Genomic DNA, 20,209 nt, shown 5'->3' on the forward strand with positions numbered 1-20,209 from the left:
TTACGCAGTCACAGGTTACTTGTCAATCCTAAGAAAAGTGAATTCTTCTTGGAAGAGATCCACTTTCTTGGCCACATAGTCTCAAAGGATGGTGTCAGAATGGATCCCGCAAAGGTTGAAGCTATTGGGACATGGCCAGACTTGAAGACTGTGCACGATGTTAGAAGCTTCTTGGGATTGTGTTCCTACTATAGAAGGTTTATTAGGAATTTTACAGAGATAGCATCGCCTCTTCACGCTTTGCAAAAGAAAGAGGTCACTTTCAGATGGACCCAAAAAGAGATTTCAGCTTTTAGTCTCTCAAAGGAAAAGTTGACTTCAGATCCAGTAATTGTTTTCCCAGATCTAAGGAAGTCATTTGTGGTCCAGTGTGACGCGTGTAGCAGTAGCATCGGAGCAGTGCTAATGCAAGACGGACGGGTAGTAGCTTATGAAAGCCGAATTTTGCAAGGGCCCGAGAAGACCATGCAAGTCTATGAGAAAGAGCTCTTGGCCGCGATTCATGCGCTTTCTAGCTGGAAGCACTACCTCTTAGGTGCTGATTTTGTTGTTCAGACAGATCATCAGACCTTGCGATACTTCTTGACACAGTCAAAGTTATTCAAAAAGCATATGTGATGGACAAACATTCTTTCTATATTCGACTTCCAGGATATGCATGTGGAAGGCAAGAAGAATGTTGTGGTGATGCGTTATCAAGGAAGCCACAAATTTCAACTGTGTCAATTCCTTATCATCATGAGCTAGATGACATGAAGGAACAATATGCTACTGATGAAGATTTTGCAAGGATCTTTGAATAGTTACAAGAGGGGCAACATCATGAGCACTATCTCCTTAGAGGTGGTTTTATGATGATGCATGGTAGACTTTGTGTCACTAGGCCATTGCGGCATAAGGTCATGGAAGAGAGTCATAACCCACCGTATGCAGGGCATCGTGGTATTGATGCAACAGTTTTTTTTTTCCCCGAGAAAAAGATCCTTCTATTAGTTAATGAAAACTGCCCATAGGGCTACATCCACCTCTGCAAGAGAGGGCTACAACAAGCATGATGGGGAGACTCTCCCAATGAAAAAACAACATATATACAATGAGGCTAAATCAAGAGATGGGAGGAGGGAAGAGCCACACAGGTGGATAGTAGTGCCATCTGAGCACCCCCTGGACTATGGTGTAGAAAGGCCCAGGGCGCCAGAGTCGAAGGAAACCCTCGCAGCGCTCCCGCATGCGGTCGGAGCTACCTTGTAGTCCCTCAAGCTGTCCTCTGAGAGTATGGATCAGCTCTAGCCAAAAGTCACGAACAATCTCTGCTGGTGGCACAGGGCGAGCCTCAAAGATGAGGAAACAGCGGGCCTGCCAGATGAACCAAAGTGTCAGGCCACTGATAAGCTCCCAACACTCCTCTCTCTCACTGCACCACTCCTGTGGAGTAAGCTCTGTAGCAGGCTGGAGTGTAGGTCGCCCCCCCTGCATCACTATCATCCTGCTGGTCGAAGATAGCTCAAACTGAAGTGCCGGGCCCGTGAGTGTGGACCATGCCGCTGCCCCCCAAGTGTACTGTCGAGCCGTGGAGAGAGCAAGCATTAGCCGAAGAACTCGTAGCCACACCTGCTGGGCCGAGGGAGAGTCCCAAAGACACTGACGCTGACTCTCCACCAACTGGTCACAGGCTGCACATGCAGCCGAGAGACCACAATGCACAAGCCAGCTCCCTACTACTGTGGCTCTGTGTGCAACCAGCCACTGAAACAAAGTGATGCGCCTCGGCTGTCAGGAGTCCCACAGCCTCTGCCAAAAGGCTGCCAAGAACTCCACTGTGAGGCCCTCCTTCTGCCAATGACGTGCTGCAGCGGGGGGGGCCTCTCTCTGTGCTGCAAGTATATGACGTCCAAGCCGAACAGTGTACTGAAAGAAGGGGACTTCTGGGCGGTCTGCAGAAGAGAAGGGGTCCCTCCATAGCCACTCACCAGGATCCCACTGTACTTGTGCCAGTGGACAACACTCCCAAGCCCATAGCCTCCAATGTCCAGTCTCAAGAGCTGCTGGGTCAGGGTCTATGACGCAAGTCCTCCCACAGATGCCCACAACTCGGATCCTCTGGAAACAACACTCTGCTACCTGCGGGGCCTCTACTGCAACTCGCTGTAGTCGTCCCCCACCCTGAAGCTCGAAGAACAGGGCTGGGACAGTCTCTGAGCAGGCCCTGACTGAAATGAGAACCTCCAGTCGTGTGAAGGCTCCCATCCACCGGGGTGCTACTGGCTCGAGAGGCGTGAGCCACTCAGCTGGAACTGACTCTGAGATGTCCTGACACATGCTCTGCACCCCTCTCATGCCCTGTAGCTGGACAGCCTGCACCTCCTCTGACAAACCTGTGAACTCTAGCTAGTCACCTAGAGAGCGCGCTGGACCTGTTGCCATGGGACCCCAAGAAACATGAGGCCGACTCCCAACCGAGTGGCCTCTTTGAGTGCTAACCATGGGTTCCAGGCGAGGGGCTGCCGTAGGCGCTCCTCCGTGCACGTCGGCTATATCTGCTCTAGGCCACGCCGTAAGAGCTCCCAAGATCGAAGCAAACTCACAGCGAAGCGTTCCTCCAGTCTCCTGCTCAAACCAACTCGGCGCAACTCTGTAAAGATCCATCTGGTCGAAGGTTGCCAAGGGCCTCCTGATTGAGGCACCCTGGCACGAAGCCTCTGCAGCAAGAACTCCTTCCAGGGCTTCTCGCCTGGAAGAAGTCCTTTGACAACGAACTTCCCAAGAAGGGCTCTGCTCTGCTGTGCTGGATCAATGATCCCAAGCCCTCCCTGAGAACTGGGAAGTGTGATGACCGACGAAGCCACCTTGGCTCGGGCAATCTGAGTGTCACGACCTGACCAAAGGAAGTTCCTGATCAGCCTCTCTACCTGGCTGATACAAGAACTTGAGAAGATCCAGCAAGAAGTAATGTACCACATAGTCGCCAACAACACCTGGTTGGCAACTACTACTCTACCAGCCTGCGAAAGTCGTGTTGAGCTCCAATGTAACACCTTCCTCCTGATGGATAGGAGAAGAGGAGCAATCTACTGCTCGGGGGACGAGTCCAAACCAACCTGACAACCCAAGTACCGAACTGCAGTCCCTGGGGGAATCCGCCTGAAACCCTCTCCTGGCATCCAATCTGGCACAGGAGCAGTGCCAACCGAGAAAGCCACTGTCTTTCTCCAGTTAATCAGTGCTCCCGATGCACAACAAAAGGTCTCCAAAGCCTGCTCACATCTATGTAGATTGGCCTCCTGGCCCTCTAAGTACAATGTTGAGTCGTCGGCAAACTCAGCGTCCAGAAGCTCATCGCCCCGAATAGGGAGTGCTAAGCCCCTCAGACCAACCTGCTGTGAGACCAAAAATCTGCTCATCGCCTCCGCATAGAACAGAAAGAGAAAGGGGGCAAGAGGACAACCATGTCTGACCGATCGTGTGAGCATGAAGCGCTCACCTCTACCTCCTGCCAAAAGGACCTGACTGTGAGCCTATCTGTACAAAGCTGACACCCCTCTAATCCAAGCATCTGAGAAGCCCATCCTGCGTAGAGTGCCCTCTAGAAAGTCCCAGTCAACTCTGTCGGATGCCTTCTCAAAATGGAGAAGAAGAATCACAAGGTCCTCCCCACGGAGCCGTGCCAGGGCAGAAACCTCCCAAAAAGTGAAGATGTTATCAAGGATACTGCGTTCCTTGACAAAACCTGTCTGAGTCCCATGTATAAGGCTCTCCAAATGTGGCTGAATCGTCAAACTCAGAGCCTTGGCAATAATTTGTAGGCTGAGTTGAGGATGGTGATGGGGCGCCACTGTTGAATCTCATCCAAGGAGCCACCCTCCTTTGCAATGAGGTAAATCAAGCCCTCACTCATGCTATCCGGCATCACTCGTGTGTGCAGAATGTACTGAAAGGCACTACAAAGATCTGGGCCAAGCAGGTCCCAGTACTCCAAGAAGAAGTTGGGAGTCAGCCCATCCTCAGTTGGACAGCTACCACGAGGGATGGCCCTGAGAGCCGTGTACAGCTCCTCAAGCTGAAGAGGCATCTCTAGCCTCTGGCGCATCTCCTCAGTCACGAGACAAGACATCTGTGCCCAAACCTGCTCCCTGCATGCATCCTGCCGCTCTTATTGGGGCTCAACCGACAGTAACTCACGGTAAAAGTCAGTAGCAACTGCACGCATATCCTCGGGCTCACAAACAACTGACCCATCGGGTCTCCTCAAGTGATTGACCTTGGCATGCGAGTGCCGAGGTCCCACTGTCTCAAAAAAAGCACCTCACTCTGTCACGCACCTGAGTCCTGTGAGATGCCTGTCGGTGAAAGGCAAACTCATGACGCCTTTCCTCTGTGCAAGCAAGCTCCTGTCGAGCCTGCTGTAACTGCTCCTCCAACCTCTGGATGGTGCTCCTGCATCCTCTGTAGTGAAGCAATGCCTCATCTGGGATGCTGCTCCTCTCTCGCTGCAGCCCGTCGAGCAGCATCCCAGTGGCTCCTGGAGAAAAAAGTGGCTAAGCTGAGCTAGGGCTAAGGCCACTCTGTCTGCAGGTAGAGCCTGCCTGTCCATGCCCTCTGTCCAGAGAGCCTCTACTCTCTCTCTGAGTGCTGAGTCCAACAAGACCCGCTCTGGGATGCGAAGCATCGTGCTCCCACTCCTCTGCCTGTTTGCCACTGTGAGGATCATTGGTGAATGGTCCGAGAAGGATGTCCCTGCTAGGATGCCCTCTGATCCTCCCAAGTCACTGAAGTGGTCACTAGTGTAGAAGCGATCTATCCGCGATAGATTCACTCCTCCCACTCTGCGGTCCGATCTAGAGAAGGCAAGACTCGTTGGATGCCTCACATAGCCAGAGTGCTGCCATGTATCCGAGACCCTCAAAGTCATACACAACCTCTCCCAAGTTGCTAACTCGACTCCATGCACAGTAGCATGGCTGCCTCCAATCGTGTCAGAAGGGTCCTCCAACATGTTGAAGGCCCTTCCTACACACCAATGGTCAGCCTGTGGCAAAGACTCAACAATCTGTGACCAAAACTCTGCACGAGCACTTGCCACATTGGGCGCATAGATGTTCAGGAAGCCCACAAGGCCACCCTGAACCTGCATAGTAATCCACTGAGCCCTGCTTGGCACAATAATCCCTCTGCCCACAATGGCCTACTGCAATGAGTCCGCAATAGTCATACATACCCCACCCTGGATGCCTCCAGGTCCAAAAGCAGCTGACCAAAAGGTATCATATCGTCCACGCAAAATCTGACCACATCGCCGAATGTGGCTCTCAGACAGATGGTGCTCCTGAAGCATAAGGAGATCAATCTCTCCTCCCACAAGGCAACGCTGAAGCTCCTGACGCAATCGGCCCCGCTGTCACTGAAACTGGGGCCCACGTAGTCCTTGCACGTTCCACGAGACAATCCTCATGGGGAGCGCGAGAGAACAGATGCTGCCGTAGCAGCAAGACGGGCTATCTTCGAGGCTGGCTTGGATGGGGAGTAATCCGCATCCGAGCGTCCTCTAGATAGGCGAGACTGCAGTGAGTGCCTAGCCCAAGCCCAAGCAGAGCGAGCAGTGCGTAAAGCAACCTCCTCTGTCCAGGAGTCCTCATGAACGTATACATAGCAAGGCAAACACTGCGTATCAGCAAAAAAGTACACCACAATGTGCCTACATCCGTCTGAGTCTGGGGGTGTCACCGCAAACTTGGCCAGTGGCCACAAAGTCTGCAGCAAACCTGTAACTCCAAGTTCTCCCATGTGGTGAGAGAACCTTGAGAACCTGTGTATGCAACCATCCCACCACTGAGTCGAGGGACCACTCTTTCTCGGCCCTACCACAGAGAGGGAAGGAGAGACCAAATGCTGAGTCCAAGGCCTCTGTCCCCCTAGCGGCGAGGAACAAAGCATGGACCCTGAAGCAGGCTGCCTCGTGTTTCTGCTGCGGAATCTGTGAGAAAGCGAGTGAACCCGTAGTTGAAGAAATCCCAGCGGCGTCGGAGGTCAATGCTCGTCAGACCACGAGGGATAGCTGCAAGGGAAGATGTTTGAATCTGCGGAGGGGGCCGCAAAAAGGGCTGACCCTTTCTCGCTAGGCGACTCGTGGCAAAGGCGGTGCTAAGAGATCTCCTAGCCACCGGCGAGGGACCAGTCTCCTGAGTCGACTGTGGAACTGGAGCAGGAGGGGGGGGAGAAGGAGCTGGGGAGGGAGGAGGGGAAGAGGAGCGGGGTGGGGCGAAAGAGGTAGAGGGGCGAGGTGGGGAGTGGACGGGAGCAGGGGATGGGGGGGAGGATGAGGATGAGGAGGGGAACTCTGAAGGGGGGGCGGCTGGCGAGGGTGAAGCGGAGGTGGAGGCTGGCGTAGGGGGCTCCTCTTGCTCAAGAGGACCAAAGCGGTTCCCCGTGGGAACCCACTGCTGCTAAGTAGGCACCTGAGGGCCACTCTGAGTGCCAGGCTGTCGCTGTGGCCCCTGACGTCGACGGCCACGGGCCTGCTGCCACCCCTCCTCCGCTGGAGCCCCAGGCTCGGAGGGTGGCTTTGAATCTGTGCGCTGTGCCGCTGGTTGTGGCTGCGGCCCAGCCTTGGCAGGTTGGGGCTGAGGCTGAGGTGCAGGTTGTGGCCTCCTTCGTGGACAGGCCTTCGCTGGGTGGCCCATCTATCTGCAAATGAAGCACTGGTTCGGGAGGCCCGAGTACTCCACACTCTGTCTAAACCAACCCCCACTCACCCGAGGCAGAAGGATGACCTTCGGGAGCGTGTGGGTATCTCTAACCAAAACTCGAACTGAGGGGATGCCAGCCGCCTTGGCAGCTACTGATGTTGCCGTATGAGGTGTCTCCAGGACTGTCCCGATGGCGGAGCCAATCCTGGAAAGAAGTGGTAGGTACTCCCTCCGTAAACCCGGAAAGCAGACTGAGATGGGGATGTTTGCCTCCTCTACTAGCACATCCGAAGTCGGGTCAAAACCATGTCGCCACTGTCGAAAGTGGACGCGTGATGCTTGGATGGCGTGTGGACTCATAGCTATGACCTTGGAAGCCATCTCGGAGGTCTCGAACTCGATCTGGTAGTAGCCCCGTCCGAGAATCTGGACATCCAAGATCTTGCCCACCTCTGCGAGAAGGCGGGCGTGGAGAAGGTCTCGCAGCTCTCCTCTGCTAGGACGGGTGCCGAGAATTTTGCAGATGACCGAAGTCGCCTGCAAACGCTCTACCTCAGCGGCTAGGCTCGCTTTCTCTGTCGGCGATAGAGCAAGTCGAATGGTGGGCTCAGCAGGGTCGGGCGAGGGGGCTTCTGGCGAGTCCCTCTGTGGCGAAGCTGGAGCCTCCATCTGTGTCTACTGCTGTGTCGTAAGAAAAGGTCGACGGGCGGACGTTGTTATCAGGCGCGCAGGAGACACTGCCCCAAAAACGAAGCAATGCCGAGGAGGCCGAACTGCAGCGGATGACGAGGAGAAACCGGGGGGGGGGGGCGGCAGAGGGCAGGTAGCGGGTGGCAGCGAGCGGCAGAGGGCGGGCTGGCAGGGGGCGGCGCAGGATGACAGGCAGCGGGGCAGTGGGGGAGGGGGGAGAGGCAGGGGGGGGGGGGGGGGGGGGGGGGGGGGGGGGGGAGTGATGCTAGGCGTGCGCAGGTCGGCATGAATCGGCAGTGGTTGTAACAACCCTGGTGCCTTTTGCCTGTCAAACTTGACCTTTTGGATAAGCCATGGGAAAGCATTGCTATGGAATTTTATCTTTGATCTTCCACCCAAGAACGCCAACAGGGAATGATGGTATATGGACCATTATCTGCAGGTTCAGCAAGCAGGCCCATTATATCCCTGTCAAGAAGAAGATAAAATCTGATCAGATGGCACACTTGTTCATGTACAATGTGTTTAAGTACCATGGTATGCCACAATCGATTGTTAGTGATTGTGATCCTCGCATGACCAGTTTGTTTTGGAGAGGATTGTTTGAGAACATGGGCACTACGCTCAAGTTCTCGTCTTCGTTTCATCCACAAACTGATGGACAGTCAGAAGAGGCTAATTCTACTGTCTTAGATCTGCTGAAATGTTATGTGTCAGATAATAAGGGCAAGTGGGAACAGTATTTGCCGATAATTTGAATATGCGTACAATAATACGGTGCATTCGTCGACTGGCAAAGCACCTTTTGAGATTGTTGAAGGCGGCAAAAAAGTTCCTCCCATTTTGCATACAAAGGACAAGATCTTTGAGGCAGATCGATATGTTGAGAACATGGATGAGATGTACAAGAAAATTAAAGTTGCCTTGGAGAAGTCTTGGGCAAAGCAGAAAAGGTTGCTGATCGTCACCGTCGTGAATTGCTGTTATCACCTGGTGATTGGGTACTATTAAGGTTAGAAAAGGCAAGGTTAAAGAAGATGAAGGGCAAGGAACGGCTGCTTCCTAAGCTCAGTATGCGTTACTATGGGCCTCTTCAAGTGCTTGACAAGATCAGCGATGTGGCTTACAAGCTGAAATTGCATGATGTGTTGAAGATTCATAATGCGTTTCACGTGAGTCTTCTAAGAGCGTTCGTGGGTGATGTGCCAGAAGATATGCCAGATGAGGATCAGCCAGAAGTTGAGGAACTTGATGAGATCCTGGTACCTGAGCAAGTTTTGGCACATAAGGACTAAAAATTAAAGGATAGGTTGCAAGACGCTATTTGTTGAAGTTCAAGAACTATTCGCCTATGGATGCAAAGTGGATGGAAGAGCATGAACTGTCAGAGTCACCAAATGTATTGCAGCTTTACCTTGAAGCCTGTGGGTTACAACCTACCTATGCCCCAACCCAACGTATGCAAAGGAGGGGTAATGATAGATCATAGAGCTAGCACATCAAATGTACATACGAATTCAGTGTAATAGATGGAAATGACAAAAGTATGAAGGCCTCATTAAGTCATTTGTATCTATGTGTTACGACCTTTCTTGCGGATACACGTGATGATAAAAGAGTGATAACAACACAAGATCATCAGTGGCGTGTATTTATGGTATGCAATCGAGGACGTTTGCGATTTCAAGAGGGGGGTATGTCACGAGGACGTGGTAGCTGTTAACTATGTCACGAGGACGTGGCAATTGCTAACCTTAGTTGTTGGTTTCTTTCCAATGATTTTTGTTTTATTTTTGAGACCCTCTTTTTGAAGTTGCAAATGGTCGGATATTGTATGGCCAATGTGAACGGTAGTTTCACTCGCAGATGGGAAGTTGGTCGGCACTGGAATTCGTATAGTAAGAGGATGTCTAGGCTCAGTGCAAGGTCATGTAGGTCCCCCCGTCGCACTTAGCAAATTGGTGGATACTAGGAAGTGAACTCAATAAAGGCATAAAGTCAAGGTGGGATCACCAACACAAAGTATCCGACAGTTGGGCCACATTGCACTTTTGGATGCGGTCCCAATGAGGATAGATGGTCAGATGACCAGTGGGATCCCAACGGAAGCATCTCCTAAAAATTAGGGAACTGCTATTTTGGGCCGTGAAATGTGTTCACGTCATTACCTTCGGTATGACCAGGGGAACACTTTACAACTCTGCCGCAAAGTCAATTGGGCAACCAGTCGGGAGATTTTTAGGCGGCAACCCCGAAACGGGAAAAAGCTTGTAATCATGCCAAGTGGCACAATTTCATGCATTTGCCTCATTTAGAAAAATGGACGCTGAAATTTAAGTTGGGAGAGGCCTCATTTGCTTCCTGTCTCACAGGTTAAGAGCTATGAAGTGCTTTCTTTCCCTCTCATGTACAGTGTGGTGCTAGGAGTGATGCCTTGCACGCTACACACTACTCTCTCCTCCCCTACGTGCATTTATGTGATGCCTCACAAGAGGGCTCTTCATTTGACTGATGTACATTTGTGTGGGTTCATGCTTTTGTGCTGAGGCAAGAGCCTCCTTGAGCAGGAACAGGGGTAGCTAACTGCTACTCCAAAGCAGGCACCGGTGAGGGTCATAACCTCACCGTACAAGTGCGTTTTCAGCGCTGTGTATGTGCTGTAAATTGACTGTTTTTCAGCCATACAAACTCCAGAACCATTGGGAATAGTGCCCCACTGGCAGAGGGCAGTTAGGGGACTGTTTGGGGCTGAAAACAGGGCAAAAACCAGTAAATACAGCGTGCTGAATTTACTGTTTTTGGGCAGGAATCAGAGGGTTTATGCAAGTAGAAGAGAGTTCCAGAAGGGAAATCGGTTTTGCGCAAGTTTTGGGGTTGTTATGCTGCCGAAATTTGGCCAAAACAGGTGGTATCTAGCTCGATGCATATGTAGGATTCCTAGGACTCTTCTTTGTAATTTACCCTCCTAAAGAATAAAGAAATACCGAAAGGGGCGCCAATTTTGGGGCCTACATTTTGTCGGCGTCTGCTCGGAGCATTCTAGCTTCCGAGCCGTGTGTGTACATTCTTGTTGCAGGTTCCGTTTGTACGTTCTTTGTGTGTGTGTCTAAAGTAAAGAATTTCGGGTGAAAGCCAAAGCCTACCACCCCACAGGCCGGTTTCAAGCACCATCCAGATGGGCTAAGTTTATGTCTTTATGTTTTGTGATTGTATCTGTGTCATTTGCAATCACTCTTATTAGTACAATAGAATGCTAAAGGTGATAGGTTCACCTTTGTGTAGTATGCTAAAGCCTCATTCACTCACAAGGTGCACTGCAAGATAAAAAAGCTACACATAGTACAATAGACAAAACAAGAGAACCTACATAGTACTGAAGATGAACATTGAGAACTTGACACACTTCCCGAACTTGCATTGCCCCAAAAGATGACTACAAGACCAAAACCCAAACTGAAGTGTGGTTGGCAGCACACCAGCTCCAAACCAAGACTCAGACACATATACGATAGGGTTGTAAAGGCTGAGGTACAATGGTTAAGTGTAGTGAGGTGCCGACTCCAGAGTGAGAGTGAGACTGAGACAAGTGCCATCGTGAGGACAGTACCACCCTCAGGAAGGCACCACACCTTGAATTGACTATTACTGACTCCACATAATGGTAACTCAATGAACTGGTGACAGAGAACTCCTACACCCATCCACAGCAGATATATCTATTCAAAATATCCAAGGTGTGTTCTGGCTGCAAGCGTAGGTACCACAGGCTAAAGGGAAGATAAATGCTGGCCCATAGTATAGGCCCACAGGTACATGTGCACCCTTGGTCATCCATTGGTACATTGGTCCACAGCGCTACCTGGTATACTGGTCAAATACTCAACCTAGGTGCACTGACAGTGGCGGTTCAGGAACACTGACTTGTCTACAGGGGCATCCTGCTCCAAATTATTCTCCATTTCCCTTCACTCCTTTGTGTTGTTATTAGTTGTTTTGAAGTATCAAAGTGTATCGACTCTTGTAGATTGTGGTAGTTCAATCTTCTCTGTCTGATAGTTTGCCGGAAATGGTTACAGTCTCTCTCGTGTGTCCGACCTTTTGCTGAAGAATAAGGCATTGGACATTGCTCAGGAGTCAGGATGACCTGCCAAAAGCCTAATCCAAAAACTGCCAGGCTCAGTCTCATATCCAAGGATCAGTCTCATATCCAAGTGCTGGCCCTGAACATGCTGACCGTGCTACTATCTCCCAAGTGAAGGTAATCTCTGGCAGAAGGGACATCATCACCCATATAATCGTGACTCAGGTCTGCTTGGCCTCTGGGCAATACCACAGACAGTGTCTCTGAGTCTCTTAAGGATTGCCACACCCAAGGATGATTGAGGGATGACCACCATGTGCAAGCTATACCCCCATTGCAGTCCCTTTGTGTGTGACCAGCCATTGAAAGATGGTAATTTGCGGAACTTGGTGGCCAGCCCAAAGTCGAGTCTAAAAATCCTTCAAGAATTTATCCAGGATCCCTTGCCGGTCCCATTACTGTAAGGCCGCTGGAATGGACGTCTTGACATCAAGTTATGTCTGTCAAGTTAGGCCGTCTATTGAAAAAAGGGGGCCCCGGAGTGGGTGGGAGAGACTAAAGGATCTCGCCAAAGCCACTTGCCCAAGGTCCACTGCAGCTTAGCTAGAGGTTGAACTCCAAAAGCCCATTACTCCAACCCCATGGGCCGTCTGATTGCCTCCTTTGGGTTTGGATCAAGCAACCATTGTCCAGATGCGGCAAGCACTCTCATCCTTTGAAATCTTCAATCCGTGACCATAGCCACCTCTGAATGTGCACTCTGAGACCACTCTGTCTGTATTTGTTTGGAGGTTGAAATGTTTGGTGCCTTGAAACATTTCGTTTGATTGAGCAAAACACATGCCATTTCACTAACAAGAAGTTACATAATTTTAGGGCTTTTTTGATAGTTAGTAGGCTGCCATTTGTCCACCAATGTAAAACCTACACAGCACCTAGAGCACCTCCTCCTCACCATCAAGAGCACCTTTCAATCTAATGATGTGCAATGAAACAGGGAACTGAAACATTCATTTACAGATTTTGGAAAGGCCGAAAACCTCTCTCTGATAGCTATTTTCTGAGCGTATATGGTGTATGGTTTTGAGAGAGATGGATTGCATCTGCACTGTGCAGTATGCTCATATGTTGAGCTTTTATCTACTGTTTTACTTATTTGGTCCCTTATCTTGATGTTCTAATTGGTTGTGTTTCTGGACTGGTTGCACATGGTTCGACTGAGCAGACCTACCTGTGGTCTGATGTTTAATGAATGGTGCGTGCGTGAATATACTACTGTTCTGGTCTTTCCCAACAACAATTTTTATGTTTTCTGTGTCCTGTTTTTTTTAATGTACCTAGCAACCTTTCATTAGAGAATCCAAGCCCAGCAACGAAGGACTCCAGCAAAGTGAGGAGACATGGTTGATAACAATTACCCGCGCATATGCACTGGCCTGTTGTTACATCCTTAGTAGAAAACATAGTGTAAGAAAGCATACCCTCTGTCTACCGAGATGCTCAAATTCTGTTGTGTTTGCAACCCAGGTTCAAGGGTGCTTTCAACATTTGATAGATGCTTGTTGATGAATGTGCCTTCTTGTGTGGTATTTCTAAAGAATGCATGTTAGTACTTCTGTTATCATGCCAGCTTTTTACATGACAAGGATCACAGCTTGCATGCATTGCAGATTATAACAAAGGTTTTCTTCCTTATTGCACAGGCATAATCCCTTTTTACAAGAGCTACCTTGAGGCCCTTTCACAAAGTTTTGGTGAAAATGCAAATATTACAGGTTGCACATACAATAGAATTCAAGTTTCTAGCAAGACTTAGTTCCTATCAAAGCTTAAACAAGTCACGTAAAAGCTTACCTTGGTCTTGATTGATTGTTTGCAGGTATAGGGTATGTGGGTCATACTTGTAAGGTAACCCCCTGATTTCTGTACATACTTTTTGAATGTCAGTGAATGAATGGTTAGATAAAATTAGGGTGGATAAAGGCCAAGGATATTCTTATATTCTCATATGTTTTTTCTTAATGTAAAAAGTCTTTTCTCTGAGCTCAAAATACTGTGCTACAAAATATCCCCTTCTCAGAGGGAGGGATACATCGGGGAGATGCTTCTGGAGGATAGGAAGATTGAAAAAAGACTACATCATACAATGAGGGCAGGGAAAAGCCAAATAGGTGGTCTGTAGTGCCAGCTAACAGAGCCTTGCTTGCGAGAAACTTGATGAAGGCGTGGCATTGCCGTATACTGTCAGAGCTACCCTGAAGCTGGTCATACCTGTGTGTTGGCTGTAGATGAGCTGAGACCATAGATCTTGGAGTCTTACCTGGAGGCATTGGACACCCCTCGAAGATATGAAAACATTGTACTATGTTACAGTGGCACAGGACATGGACAGCAGTTACAGTTGGTTTTGGACAACAGTTACAGTTAGCCTTAGGTTCACACTACTCGATGGACTCCCGCTGGGGCAGTGACGTGTGTAATGGTGGTCCAGAGGACACCGTGGCCAGATCATTGCCACCACAGTTCGGTGATAGGCGTAGCTGTGTTGTCAGGGATATTTGTGTTGGCTGTTGGCTGCCCTTTATGTTTGTATATATGCTTAATGGGTTTTGGGATATTGATGCATCGTACGAGTCATTGAGTCTAGAGTCTTGTGTTTCGGTCTAGCGCTTGCACACCTGCACTCTCCCTACACAATTGGAGCCTTGACATCCCATTGTACCCTTGAGTCCTGGGCTTGGAGCTGAGTGTGCTGCCAGCCAAAGTCTTTATGTATTGGTCCTATGACTATAGTCGAGCTACCATTGGGTTTGGAGTCACTGTCGTGTCGTTTTAAGTATAGTTTTTCGTTGTTCCCTATTGCTCTGTAGTGTTTGTTCTGTGTTTGGAGTGAGATTCTTGCATATTAGCACCCACAGTAGAGAGCACGACATAAATTTCTTGCTACAAGCATCGATCCCCCTAGATGAACCAAAGGGTTTAAGCTAGCTGATGAACACCACGATACACAACCTCATCCAAGTGTCGCGAGGTGATTATGCCACACTGATGACGCTGCAAGTGCTGACATGACAGCCAGCAGTTGTGATACAAGTATCAGCACGAAGGGCTTTTCAAAAAGTTACATGGCTCTATATCTTGCACTTTCCTTTAAGGGTGAATCTGGGCTTATCCTGGATTCATCCAGGTATGTAAGTTACATGGCTCAGGTTGGCGAGCATCTGCAAGGCCAATAGGGAATTAGCCTTTGGTTTATGAAAAAACGTGCACACATGAAGGGGTGAACTGATTTTTGTGAGAGCCTCCATTCACTGAAATCAATGAGAAATTTCCTAACTCACTCTTCTGCCAGTTTTTGTTCCAGCACAAAAGTGCTTCTGAGCTATATACAAGAAACAAGTACTGCAAAGGGTGCGAGATTTTGGCGCCAATCCTCTCTAAAGGGAAACTATGCCCCTCTTGTGCCAAGGATTGTGCTTGTGAAGTGAACTGAGATTTTCTTGATTGGAGTTTGGTACAAAATGAGCTTGCTTGCTGAAGCGATCAACAATGGTCTAGATACCATCATTTCCTGCCTGTCCTTGGTAGATAAAAAATGAAATCCATGGCTATGCCCTCCCATGTCTTGTTTGGAATAGGCAATGTTGAAGAAGCCCTAGTGCTTAATGCCTCTCATGCTTTTTCTTTTTGGCAAACCAAATGCGTCCGAACATTAGCCTCAACATCTGTTTTCAGCTAAGGACACTCCCAGTGCCTACACCTAGCAGACATTGGTTGTGCTCATGTGCAATCAGAGGGTATGTAACTAACCTCAGTGCGTGGACACGCACGTTTTGTGCACAGGCTCAAGCGAGTTTTAGGTTTTCTCACAACTTGGTGCCACTACCGAGCTATCATCACGCGGGGTTTTTGGTTTACGCCCAAACCTCGGGTTTATGTTTACCCATTAACCTCATGAGAATGGGTTACAAAACAAGTTGGGGCTTTCATAATCTGTGAGGGAAGGTCTTACCATCGGTGTCATCGTACTTGTCGAGGCACTGTCTGTTCCCTTTACACAAATTTCGTCATAATTATAAAGGGCTTTGTGCCAAAATTCAATCGTCATCACATTGTGTACATTCATCGTCACAATGTATACGTGGGCATTGACAAACAAGGTTCGTGTGAACATCCTCTTTAAGGATAAAATGGAGGCCATTTGATTTTTTTTTTTGATAATAGCTTTAATAGAACCAAACAAGAAAAAGATGTGCATTCAAAGGTTATGACCGGTCATTGATGACATCACTCTGTGTGTGTGTGTGTGGTGTCGATCTGTGTACGCTGTCCGCCACTCCTTGCAGAGTTGAGCCGAGTTCTCTTCAGCGCTGCCGCCTCTGGCCGCCTGCCGCCAATCACCGGTGCTGCTTTGCTTGGGCTAAGCCTGCCTGCTACCACCGGTTCAACCCCCTGAGTTTTGGGCCGCCCTTGTCCAACACCCTGTGTATGCCTGTTGAGACGAAATGAGCACCTTCCAGAGCTCCTGTTGTACTAAAAGTCTATCATGATCCACAACTCTCTGGGTTCTTGACTTCAGAGACAGCCCCACGTTCTTGATGTCAACTGTGACGATGAAGCTCTCAGCTCCTCAAGCAGAAGGGTAAGGTGACATATGTACTTGGATGATGCTCGGAGGAAATCACTGCTTGTTGATGAAGGTAGTGCTTGGAAAGAGGTGGTATTAACCTTGTGTGTGTTGATAAGATTCGACTACAAAGGAGATGATGAGGTGATAATGAAGCACCAAACAAAAAACTCATGCTTGGTAGTGATAATACACTCGAGCTGCTCACGGGCTGTTGAAGCGTCCTTGGGTTGATTGTAATAATGTAGAGCTTTGTGGAGGGCAGACAACAGATATTGTGTTGTCCTGCTTCATTGTTGCATACCTTATTCTTCTTGCTCAAGCTCCAAAGAGCACGATCTGTGCACCAATTCCAAAGGCTCACAATAGGCCACTTATTCTTGACTGCTCTGTAGTCTCCAAGGTTAGGACTTGCGAACACTAGCTCTGATACTAGCTGTTGGGAAGCGGATGCTATCCCTAATGGACATGCTCGCAGCAGAAGCCAATAACTTCTCTCACAGACAGGGCTATGGAGAGAGAAAGAGCAGCAGAGAAGATAAGGTGCATGATTGGACACAAAAAAAGAGAGTTTTTATTGGATTTTTTTCTTAATCCTTTACAGGCACTTACAACATGTTCACACACAAGTGTTCGCTCAAGTTGGGCTGACCCCAAGGGCCAACACATCATTAAAGAAAGATTAAAACCTTTTGGTCCCTGACCTTTTCCCAAGCTTGGCATAACTCTGTAGTGTAATCTTTAGGTTGCATATCAAGCATGTTAGGTACTAAGCCAGTTGTTGTTTTAGCTTTCTTGTTTCTTTGCTACTCAGCACCTTTAGAGGACTCGGGTCTGTCTTCAGAAGTTTTAGTAGGGCATTCAACAGACTTATGCCCCACTTCCCTGCATGTGAAGCATTTACCTTCCTTGAACCACTCCATCTTTTCTTTAGCGTTGTCAGGTCCTTCGCTGAATTTCCTCTTCAGGGAGTGGAACTTATGGTCTTGCTTTTGCGACTTATTCTTATTCTTGGATCGTTTTGAACGATTTCTTGCCAAAAGTTAGTCTCCCCATGAGGAGAATGTACCCATCTTGAGCATAAACTATCATTTGTTGAATGCTTGTGGCCTTTTGCTTCAAAAAAAATCGTTTGAGTTCTTGAGGAAACCTACAACAATACTTCTCCAATTGCTCCTCCAAGGTGACTGGTCGGAATGAAGCTATTGGAACTTGGAAGATAAGAGTTCCATAACTTTTTATCATAGTCTTGGAGAGTCTCTCCTTCAAAAAGTTTTTTTTTTTTTTTTTTTTCCGGAGAAAAAGATCCTTCTATTAGTTACTGAAACAGCCCATAGGGCTACAACCACCTCTACAAGAGAGGGCTACAACAATCATGATGGGGAGACTCTCCCAATGAAAAAACAACATATTTACAATGAGGCTAAATCAAGAAATGGGAGGAGGGAAAAGCCACATAGGTGGACGGTTGTGCCATCTGAGCACACCCTGGACCATGGTGAAAAAAGGCCCAGGACGCCAAAGTCGAAGGAAAGCCTCTCTGCGCTCCCGCATGCGGTTGGAGCTGCCCTTGAGTCTCTCAAACTGTCCTCTGAGAGTATGGATCAGCTCTAGCCAAAGATCCCGAACAGTCTCTGCTGGTGGTATAGGGCGCGCCTCGCAGATGCGGAAGTAGCGGGCCCGCCAGATGAACCAGAGTGTCAGGCCGCTGATGAGCTCCCAAAACTCCTCTCGCTCACTGTACCACTCCTGTGGAGTAAGCTCTGTAGCAGGCTGGAGTGTAGGTCGACCCCCCTGCATCACTATCATCCTGCTGGTGGAGGATAGCTCAAACTGAAGTGCCGGGCCCGTGAGAGTGGACCAAGCAGCTGCCCCCCAGGTGTACTGCCGAGCTGTGGAAAGAGCTGGCATCAGCCGAAGAAGGAAGCCACACTTGTTGTGCCACAAGGACAGTCCCAAAGACAACGACGTTGACTCTCCACAAGATGGTCACAAGCTGCACATGTGGCCGAGAGACCACTATGTACAAGCCAGCTCCCAACCGCTGTAGCTCGGTGTGCAACCAGCCATTGGAACAAAGTGACGTCTCGACTGTTTGGAGTCCCACAACCTCTCCCAAATAGCTGCCAAGAACTCAGCTGTGAGACCCTCCTCCTACCAATGAGGTGCTGCAGCAGGACGAGCCTCTCTCTGCATTGCCAGTATGTGACATCCCAGTCGAACAATGTATTGAAAGAAAGGGACACCTGGATGGTCTACTGAGGAGAAAGGGTCCCTCCAGAGACACTCTCCAGGATCCCACTGTACTCGTGCCAGTGGACAGCTCTCCCAAGCCCACAGTCTCCAGTGGCCAGTCTCAAGAGCTGCTGGGTCGGGATCTATGACAAGTCCTCCCACAAATGCCCACCACCCGGATCCTTTGAAAACAGCACTCTGCCACCTGTGGGGCCTCTACTGCAACTCGGTGTAAGCGTGCCTCACCCTGTAGCTCGAAAAACAGGGAGGGTATAGTCTTTGAGCAAGCCCGAACTGAGATGAGAACCTCCAGTCGCGTGAAGGTCCCCATCCATCTGGGTGCTGCTGACTCGAGAGGTGTGAGCCACTCAATTGGTACTGCCTCTGAGATGTCCTGACACATGCTCTGCCCCTCTCATTCCCTGTAGTTGAATGCCTTGAAGCTCCTTTGACAAGCCTACAAACTGTAGCCAGTCACCTAAAGTGCGTGCTGGACCCTCTGCCATGGGACCCTAGGAAACATGAGACGGACTACCAACCAAGTGGCCTCTCTGAGTGCTAACCATGGGGTTCCAAACAAGGGGCTGTCTCAAGCGCTCCTCCGTGCAAGTAGGCTGATGCTGCTCGAGGCCTCTCCGCAGTTGCTCCCAAGATCGGAGCAGACTCACAGCGAAGCGGTCCTCCAGTCTCCTACTCAAGCCAACTCTGCGCATCTCTGTGAAAATCCATCTAGTCGAGGGTCGACAGGGCCTTCAGCATGAGGCACCCTAGCACTAAGCCGCTAAAGCAAGAACTCCTTCCCGGGCTCCTCTCCTGGAAGAAGTCCTCTGACAATGAACTTCCCAAGAAGGGCTCTGCTCTGCTGTGCTGGGTCTATGATCCCCAACCCTCCCTGCGAACAAGGAAGAGTGATGACCTACCATGCCACTTTGGCCCGGGCTATCTGAGTGTCACGCCCAGACCAAAGGAAGTTCCTGATCAGCCTCTCTACCTGGCTAATACAAGAACTCGAGAAGATCCAACAAGAAGTGATGTACCACACAGTAGCCAACAACACCTAGTTGGCCACTACAACTCTGCGTGCCAGAGAAAGTCGTGCGGAGCTCCAGTGTAACAACTTCATTCTGATAGATAGGAGGAGTGGAGCAATCTGCTGCTCTGGAGACAAGTCCAAACCTACCCGACAGCCCAAGTACCGAACTGCAGTCCCTGGGGGAATCCACCTGAAACCCTCGCCTGGCATCCAATCGGGCGTAGGAGCACTATTAACCGAGAAAGACACTGTCTTTCTCTAGTTGATGAGTGCGCCAGATGCACAGCAAAAGGTCTCAAGAGCCTGCTCACACCTGTGAAGGTTGGCCTCCTGGCCCTCCAAGTACAAGGCTGAGTCGTCAGCAAACTCAGCGTCCAGTAGCTCATCTCCCCGAATAGGGAGCGCTAAGCCATGTAAACCAACCCGCTGTGAAACCAAAAAATTGCTCATCGCCTCAACATAGAACAGAAGGAGGAAGGGGGCAAGAGGGCAGCCGTGTTTGACCGAACGTGTGAGCATGAAACGATCACCTCTACCTCCTGACAAAAGTACCTGATTGTGTGCCCGTCTGCATAAAGCTAACACCCCTTTTTTTTTTTTCGAGAAAAAGATCCTTCTATTAGTGAATGAAAACTGCCCATAGGGCTACATCCACCTCTGCAGGAGAGGGCTACAACAAGCATGATGGGGAGACTCTCCCAATGAAAAAAAAACATATATACAATGAGGCTAAATCAAGAGATGGGGGGAGGGAAGAGCCACACAGGTGGACAGTAGTGCCATGTGAGCACCCCCTGGACAATGGTGTAGAAAGGCCCAGGGCGCCAGAGTCGAAGGAAAGCCTCGCGGTGCTCTCGCAT

General features: G+C 49.6%; 1 protein-coding gene across 3 annotated transcripts in view; it reads left to right on the top strand.

The window, feature by feature from the left end:
* The window catches only part of LOC147438194 (alpha/beta-Hydrolases superfamily protein), a 147,561-nt gene that overhangs the window by 30,179 nt on the left and 97,173 nt on the right, over positions 1–20,209 (top strand). For 2 of the 3 annotated variants that reach the window (XM_086486086.1, XM_086486088.1), the window contains exons 4-6: positions 12,982–13,059; positions 13,158–13,229; positions 13,334–13,362. In XM_086486086.1, the coding sequence (XP_086342212.1) occupies positions 12,982–13,059; positions 13,158–13,229; positions 13,334–13,362 (179 nt within the window). The remainder of the gene's footprint in view (positions 1–12,981; positions 13,060–13,157; positions 13,230–13,333; positions 13,363–20,209) is intronic. The other variant, XM_086486087.1, reaches the window with a different exon arrangement.

This window comes from Adiantum capillus-veneris, chromosome 17 (genome assembly GCF_014529385.1).
Source record: "Adiantum capillus-veneris isolate H3 chromosome 17, ASM1452938v2, whole genome shotgun sequence".
NCBI classification, from domain to species: Eukaryota; Viridiplantae; Streptophyta; class Polypodiopsida; order Polypodiales; family Pteridaceae; genus Adiantum; species Adiantum capillus-veneris.